The sequence below is a fragment of the Cariama cristata genome, unplaced genomic scaffold (assembly GCF_000690535.1).
Source record: "Cariama cristata isolate BGI_N322 unplaced genomic scaffold, ASM69053v1 scaffold4015, whole genome shotgun sequence".
NCBI lineage: Eukaryota > Metazoa > Chordata > Aves > Cariamiformes > Cariamidae > Cariama > Cariama cristata.
Window position 1 is genome coordinate 1,601 of NW_009615610.1, and position 8,045 is coordinate 9,645.

Consider the following 8,045-nt stretch of genomic DNA (forward strand, 5'->3'; position numbering starts at 1 on the left):
TCCTCCACAGCCACAGCTGTGTCTGGCACCTGGCAGTTACACACAGAGCTTGTTTTTCTGACAAAATGCTTAGTTAGAAGGAAGCCCTTTGGTGGACAAGGAGGAGTGACTGGTCACTCGGCATTAAGCGCAGGGAGCCATTACGTAGCAAGGGCAGGGGCTCATCCACTGAGCAGTGTACTCAAATTTGAACTCCCCCCCAGATTGGGGGAATTACCATCTCCTTCCCTAGATTGTATGTGCTAGAGGCTGCCCATCCTGGAAGCTGCGCGCTGGGCTTGACTCACCCTTGTGCTATTTTTGTAGTGTATGGATTGACTCACAACACAAAGACAAGGGAATCCCACCACCTGCACTCGATGCACGTCCCGCTGTAGTTGTGTTAGAGCCAACCTCACTTTTAGCCTACAAGCAAGAGTAACAGTGTAGAGGCTGTAGGCCACTTCTTTCACAGAAATGACCATCCTAGAACTAAGGAGCAATTCTCATAATTTATCTGGATATGGTTTTGCTTTTATGTATGACCAGAAAAGCCCTAGCTGGAACAGGCACCGCCCCAGCTAGTGGCTGTCTCTCTGACAGAAGTCAGTACTCCAGGACATATGCCTGCTGCAGCTGCTTCAGGGCAGTCTATCAAACTGTCACCACAGGACAGGTTTAAATCAAGGCTGAAATACCAGACAGATAAACATGTACATATATTCCATTTTACAAGTCCTGCCCTACTAACTGTGACCTCTAGCGCAGTTACAGCTACTTTTGCTTTGAACATGTACCTGTGGTCCTTGTTTGCTAAATCAGAGAACTGTCTGCAACCAAGCAGCTCCTCTCATTTCGCAGCAGCAGACAGCTAACACAGCTCTCCTCTTTGCTGTATCAGCTGCAAGAACTCTCCAACTACTGTCCGTCATGCTGGCTGTCATCCCAATGTTCCCATGCCCTTCTCAGCATTTACCATTGCCAAAGAACTCAGTGTAAGATTATACCCTGCATTTATTATTGCCACCATGGCTCTCAACTACACAGATCTGAAATGCAGTGACAAGAGTTGTTGCCAAATTTTTGCTAAGAATAAGGAAAAGCAGAACAAACAGCTCTGCCCCTAGCCTCAGGAGGGACTTCTTGACCTCATTATTCTCATAGGTAGTTTGCAACCCTTCCCAAAACACCAACATCTTTTTAAAACCTAGAGAGCAGAACGAACAAAGACAGGCATTCATCTCTCCTTGTCTCAACTTTTGTGATGCCAATCAGCCTTTACAGTAATTACTTATCTGTGGATTGCTTTTACTCCATCACTGTCAACTTCTGAGCACTACACTGTGAAATACTCATTTAAGTGACTTTTCAATGCTGTCTAGACTTTTCTGCAGAACTAACTTGAACAGCATTTATACTAATCTGCGTGATTTTCTCAGAAAAGATGACTTTTTTTTCCTCTCAGATAATTGCTAAAAACACTCAAAAACCTGAATGTTCTGCACAATCTACTGTCAGCAGCTCCCATTGTGACACTTGTCCTATGGATGACACGCAGTGCTTCTATAGCAGCGGTCTTGGATGGTCCCTTTGAAAAAAAAACCCAAGGAAATACTCCACAGAAAGTCAGAGCCACAGACAGTCGGCACCTGAGAAAGTGCTGCAAGAGTACAACTACTACGTATTTGTCCTATTCTTCAATTTACCTGTCAACGTGTACTGTTGGAAGAGGTTACTGGGCTATATGAACCTTTCACATGGCCAGTGCAGTCATTCTCATGTGTCAGAAGTAATCGAAATGATAACTCATGAACATAAGAAGTTATTTCGTTTGATTTGCTACCTTTTTCTTTAATACCTTTTAATTGTTTTAAAAATACATGAAAAATGTACTTTGTTCAAGCTTCTGTGGCACAGGGTGAGGTTTAAACACCAACTTTTCTGAAAAATTGTTATTAAGAACAAAAATAAATGTTAAATTAACTTTAGTTGATTGATCTTCATCAGTTAAACCTGCAAGGAACAAATAACTAATTCATAGTCCAAATATCCTAAATTATTGAGTCTCATTATTAGACCCATAGAATTCAAGGTGAAGGAAAAAGCATACACCTAGGCCACTCTGTTGTGGGGCACACACACTGGTATTTTACAGACCTACATTCTGTCTCTAACTTCAGTCTTCAGAACCCTTTCAAGTTGTATCTGTCAACAACAAAAAAAGCCTGCGTGGCTTGCTCCCCCTCCTGTCACTAACTGGAAAACCCAGTGTTCACTCTGGATTAGCAAAAGCTTCCCAGATGTGAGGATCCTACTCACTCCTCTGTACCTCCAGAGCTCAGTACTCACCACTTTGTGTATCCCACAAGTTCTGGTCATAACTTTGGTAGTACTGAAGAACTGAACCTTCGCCCCAGAAGAAAGGGCTCTGCACTCCTTACTTAAAGCTCAGCACTAGCCAATTTGCCCAAGAATGCTGCAATAACTACCATGGCTCACAAAACAAGACTGTTCTTCCCTCTTTATTGACTGACGGATTCTCAGGCAGATCTGTTAATTACACTGTTAAATAATAGTTAAAAACAAACCAAGGCCAGAGGAGTTTGAAGTGAAGTATCTAAACTGAAGCAGAAATTGGGAAGGAAGAGGCGGGAGAAGCTGGGCTGAGGTCTCCACTTCAGTATCACTGCAGCTCGGACACCCTAACTGCCACTGCCATGACCCCAGACCATTAGATTCCAAGGTCTGGCTCAGATGGGACATCGTCTAAACGTGGAAATGGTTGCCCAAACGTAGCCAGATCAGCAGAGAAGAGATCTGTCCAGATACAGAGGTGCAAGGCAAGTCAAGGGGAAGCAGTATTGCAGCAATCCTAGAACACAGCCAGAGATAGCAGCAGAGTCCCATTCCAGTTGGCAGATGGGCGAGTCACAACAGCCGCTGTCGGTCTCCTGACCGGCTGCTCTAGAGCTCACACGTTGTGGGTCTTTTTGGTGAGCTGCGGATCCTCATCCACTAGCTTTGACTTGAGATGTTCCTTGTAGGCCAGGATGTCGCCTTGCCACTTTGTGATTGTCTGCTTCTCACAGACCCAGATCTCCTGTGCAACCTGAAAGCAAGCATACGAGGACGAGGAGGAGAGGTTTACAGGAGAGCATGTTATAATTTTACCAAAAATTGTAAAATTAACCAAAATCTACTCTCTGAAATCTGGTAAGAAAAGAGTTTAATAACTCTCACACTTCAACTACCTAAGAAAAATATCTGCAGTGAAATATCTTACCTGGTGTTTTCTGCATAATTTATACAAGATTTTAGAAATAAAAATCAACATTTCTTTTTTTGTTCACAGACTAGGAAGGAAAGCCTTTCCTGCTAAATTGGGAATTGAAAAAAAAAAAGTAGTTCTTGACCTGAACTACTTGGATATAACACACTGAAAAATAAAATTGTACCTGAACTTGCAGACAAAGCTATAGCGGGTAAATCAGCACTTGACATTTGTGTGTACATGCTGCAATTTCCTTTGCCTGCGCAGACTGAGTGATAAAAAAAAAAAAAAGCTGTGCTAGAACTACTCCAGTATCATTTAAAAAAAATCTAGTTAAGGCCTCCACAGTGTGTCATGATTTCTATTTAACTTGATCATTTCTAGGGTTTTGTGGTTTGGTTTGTTTTCTCCTTTCAAGTACCTAATGTTTTCCTAGGCTAGCTTGGCAACTGTTTCACATGAACATGACAAGAGAATTGTGTCCAGTGGGTTTTTTCACTCACACATCTTTTTGGGATGAGTAAGAGCCAGTCAGCTGAAAACAGCTTGTTTTAATTACTTCAAGTGTTAGAAAGGTGCTCTGACAAAATTCACTACTTTTCTTACCTGTTGGATGAGTCTGAAGTCATGGCTGACGAGCATCATTCCTCCTTCAAATTCATTGATAGCATCTGCCAGAGCATCTATTGTTTCTATGTCCAAGTGGTTGGTGGGCTCATCCAGAAAAAGCATGTGAGGATTCTGCCAGGCCAGCCACGCAAAGCACACACGGCACTTCTGCCCATCAGAGAGGTTCCTAATGGGGCTCACCTGGCAAACACAGACACTGTTCGCAGCTCTGCAGGGAAACTTACAGACTGCCACCCTGACCACAAAACATTCAGATCTCACACTGTGTTTCCAGCAGCTACAGGACACAAGAGGACAAAGTTTAGTCAGTCTTATATCTAGACTAAGCTTCTCTCACCAGCAGAACAAGGGAATTTCAGGGGCTTCTGAAGAAGGAGTGTCCATAGCGAGACCCAGCTTGTGTTAAAGGTTCCAGAGGTTAATTAATTGAGGTCTGACTCATGTTCATTGCATTCTCACACAACCATAAAGCTAGTCTCAACTTCTGGAGTGACACATGAGGAAGAACAATGTAAAAATCCATGTTGAACTGCAGTGATGAAGACAACTCCTGTCACACATACGACGTATGACATACAGGAGCATGTCATGTTTGGACTTAGAGCACCACCGGTGATCCTGCCTTCTTGTTTGAAGTAAGTGGTCCCCACTCCCAGATGAAAATGTGTTCTAGTATTTCTGCCTGGTATTCATCTCAGAAATAAGAGATAATCAAACTAGTTCAAGTTACAATTAAAATATGCTCGAGTCTAGCACTATGCCGCAACTTGTCTTCTCTTCACCTGGATTTCAAGGAGGTCACCCATTCCAACCCACCTATTGCTGCAATGCAAAGGAAGTTCCTATGAGCCACAAGCTATTTTTTTCTCCAATTTCGAAGGCAGAGATGGAAAAAGCATTTTGATGCTCTGGTGTGCCACGCTGCATACTGCATCACACTGTCAGACAGCAGCAGAGCAACAGAAAATGCAGCAGCTCTACTTCCCTAATGAGCAAAAAGCAAACCTCAACAGCTCATACTTACCTGCTGCTTCCCTGTCAGGCCATATCTGCCAATGATTTTTCTCATCTCCTCCTTCTCCTTGATCTCTGGGTAGCATTTCAGCATGTACTCCAGGGGTGAGAGGTCTAAGTCCAACTGCTCTTGCAAGTGCTGACAGAGAATAAAAGTCAGCTTCAGGTTGTGCAGGCCACCCACTTCATGGCCAAAAGTACTTCCCCCCTTATATCCCTCTGGTACCAGCTGAGCAGCAGAACACAAGAGCCAATAACCCCACTCACAGTATGGACACTGTGCTGAACTGTGCTGAATGGAAAGTCTCCATTGCAGCAGCAGGAAGCCTGCTTCAGAATAGCAGGCTTAGCCACTACCAAGCACAAGGCAACCATCTCTTCCATAAAAGGTGAGCGACTAAACAGAAAGGACCACAGCAAGCCTCTTTTCAGGGTAAGAACATTTGCTAGAGCCCATTCAGCCAACAGAACAGTTCCTTCCCCCATCTCCAGGCACAGAAGGGCAGCAGTGGGAGGGGCTTTAGAAGCAGAAATAGAGGAGCAAGATTCCTCATTCCTGACAGCTTTTTCCTCAGCATTTCATGTCCCCGGTGGCTGCTGTGGGGAGTACCTGGTGGTATCTACCGATCTTCACATGTGAGTGCTTGCGAATCATCCCGTCTGTGGGCAGCAGCTAGAAAGGGAAGATAAAAGCATTTCACCAGGAAATCCCTCCTTTTGCTGTATGCCAGAAATACAGAATCCAGCCATCTCTGCTGTGGCACAGAGGAGGCAGCCTGAACAGACAGTATGAGAGAAAAAGCCCTACATTGCAGGAGGACCTTAGGATTTCCAAGACCTGACTGGGGTGCTCTGGCAAGTAAGTGCAGCTTCATTGAAGACTCCCCCAAGAATAAAGGTCCAGAACAGGGCAGACATACAGGGAGCATACCTCTCCTGTGAGGAGTTTCAGCAGGGTTGACTTTCCAGCTCCATTGGGACCAACAAGAGCTACACGCGTATCCAGGTCAATCCCAAACTCCAGGTTATTATAGATCCATGGCTGCAAACCACAAAAATCATGACGGATATTATGCCTTTCCACTACTACCCAGAACCTCCATGCTGCACCTGTAATGCTCTGTCCTCAGCAGACTCAGCATTAACACTGCCAAGAAGTTTGATCCACTAGTCATATGCTGCAGCCTGATCAGAAAGCTTAGCCAAAAGCCTCACACTCCCAAACAAGGCAAGGATACAGGTAACTGCCATACAACCCATGCACACTCCCCATACTCACCCCATCCTTGGTGTATTTGAAGCTGACGTTCTGCACCATGATGACAGGAGGGGGGATTTTCCCACAAGGTGGAAAATAGAATGACAAAGTCTGTTAACACAGAATATCCATGTTAGACACCCTGGAGCACAAGACAACCCAGTTATTCTGATATAACCATGCCTCACTACAAACACTATCTGTAGACCAAGCCACCAGACCGTGACTTTTTACAAGCCCCTCTCCAGCAACTCACTCACGGATTTATTCGGATTAGTTGCTTGCAAGCTCATCTGCTGGCTAACAAGTCTCTATTTCTTTCCCCTTGAAGCAAATGTGGGCTTATACTCTTCAAACAAGTAGGAGTTGCTCTGAGCATCCTCACCCATCTTCTCCAAGTGCTAGACATTAATTTCTGGTTTCTGTGTCTGCAAAATAGCCTTATTGCTATGACAAATCCCCTTCTCTCCCCTAGAAAATTACTCCTCATCTTTCCACTCTTCAGCACTACACTATCTTCAGTACAGTCATCCTTGGCATCAGGAAGGGTGTACCATTCTTGCTCTCAGCTGTGTCAGCTATTCCTGCTAAAAAAGATCATTCTACTTATCTAGCCCATGTTTCCAATACTGATCTCTAGATGCAATCCCATGTGTGATCCTACCTTATCATTCACAACTCTCTCTGTCAAGCCAGAAGCCATCATTTTTTGAAGGGTCTTCTCCTTGCTCTGAGCTTGCCTGGCCAGCTTCGCACTACCATGACCAAATCGTGCAATATAATTCTGCAACAAAACACACAGTTAGCTGCAAGCCACAGTAACAAGGTTGAGGAGGCGCAGGAATGCCCACCTGCATGGGTAGAAAGAGATGTTCATGCAGCTAGGCAGATACCTTCATATGGGCAATCTGATCTTGCTCCCAGTGGAATCGCTTCATTTGATTTTCTTCGAGTTCCAAACGAGTCTTTACATACTGATCATAATTCCCCTAGAAAGAGGCCACAGAAAATCAGACATGCCCCAGAGAACAGCTCCTCTGTTTCTGCTGGTTGCGCAGGGCAGCATTTACTCACTGTGTAGTACTTCAGTTTGCGGTTGTGCATGTGGATTATGTTAGTGCAGACACCATTCAAGAAGTCCTGGGAATGGGATATCAGCACAAGGATCCGCTTGAACCTGTAGCACCACATAAGTTATTAGAGTCTAAGCTAGGAAAAGAATTCTTGCTCATTGGCCCTGATGGTGACAAAGGATTTACATGCATCAGATCTCTCTTGTCGACAATTGGATTAAGAACAAAAAGATAACAGCCTTGGAAATGCTTTGGGAAATTTGGAGTAAAGCAGCTACAACCAGCTAGAGTAAGCAAATACTGCAAACACCTTTCACTGTGTTAAAACACTTGACCATAAGACAGTCTTCACCAACCCTCACAAAGAGTCAAGAGCTGGCTACCCATGTGGTAGATGACTAGTGCTACTGATGCAACTGACTCCCCTGGCATCACACTTCTAAGAAGTTTCAAGCTTTTTTGCTTACTTTCACCTTGGTACAGACTACCATCTGTTAGGTACACTATGCCTGGCTCTGCTCCAAATCTGTAAAATCACTGGTTAAAGCCTCCCAAAAAGAGAGAGGTTCAGATACTTTCCTAAAACATCTGACTTCTAAAGCAAGCATACAAAAGGTTCAACCAACAAAGCTGATGGAAAAACCTCTGCAAATGAAAAGCCTTCTCACAATACAGTCTTTTTAATGCACAACGCAGATAACCCAAGCTTCATGAGGGGAGAGCAGCGGACGTCGTCTGCCTTGACTTCAGCAAGGCTTTTGACCCCGTCTCCCCTAACATCCTCACAGGTGAGGTCAGGAAGTGTGGGTTGGATGAGTGG

The 8,045-nt window shown here is 44.4% G+C and overlaps 1 protein-coding gene across 1 annotated transcript; it reads right to left on the minus strand.

The window, feature by feature from the left end:
• Positions 1-2,485: 2,485 nt before the first annotated feature.
• ABCF2 (ATP-binding cassette, sub-family F (GCN20), member 2) lies at positions 2,486-7,323 on the minus strand. The gene is made up of 9 exons (XM_009699866.1): positions 7,227-7,323; positions 7,046-7,141; positions 6,817-6,936; positions 6,174-6,263; positions 5,826-5,936; positions 5,505-5,567; positions 4,905-5,033; positions 3,857-4,060; positions 2,486-3,088 (listed from the first exon to the last, which is right to left on the minus strand). The coding sequence occupies exons 1-9, from the start codon at positions 7,254-7,256 to the stop codon at positions 2,951-2,953; spliced, it is 981 nt and encodes a 326-aa protein (XP_009698168.1). The 5' UTR covers positions 7,257-7,323; the 3' UTR covers positions 2,486-2,950.
• Between the last annotated feature and the right edge of the window lie 722 nt (positions 7,324-8,045).

Excerpts from the sequence above, each read along its gene's own strand:
- ABCF2 (XM_009699866.1), bottom strand. The coding sequence starts at position 7,256 with ATGCACAACCGCAAACTGAAGTACTACACA. Across the intron at positions 7,142-7,226 it reads GCAAACTGAAGTACTACACA|GGGAATTATGATCAGTATGT; the intron begins GTGAGTAAATGC and ends GCCTCTTTCTAG. Across the intron at positions 3,089-3,856 it reads ACTTCAGACTCATCCAACAG|GTTGCACAGGAGATCTGGGT; the intron begins GTAAGAAAAGTA and ends GCTTGCTTTCAG.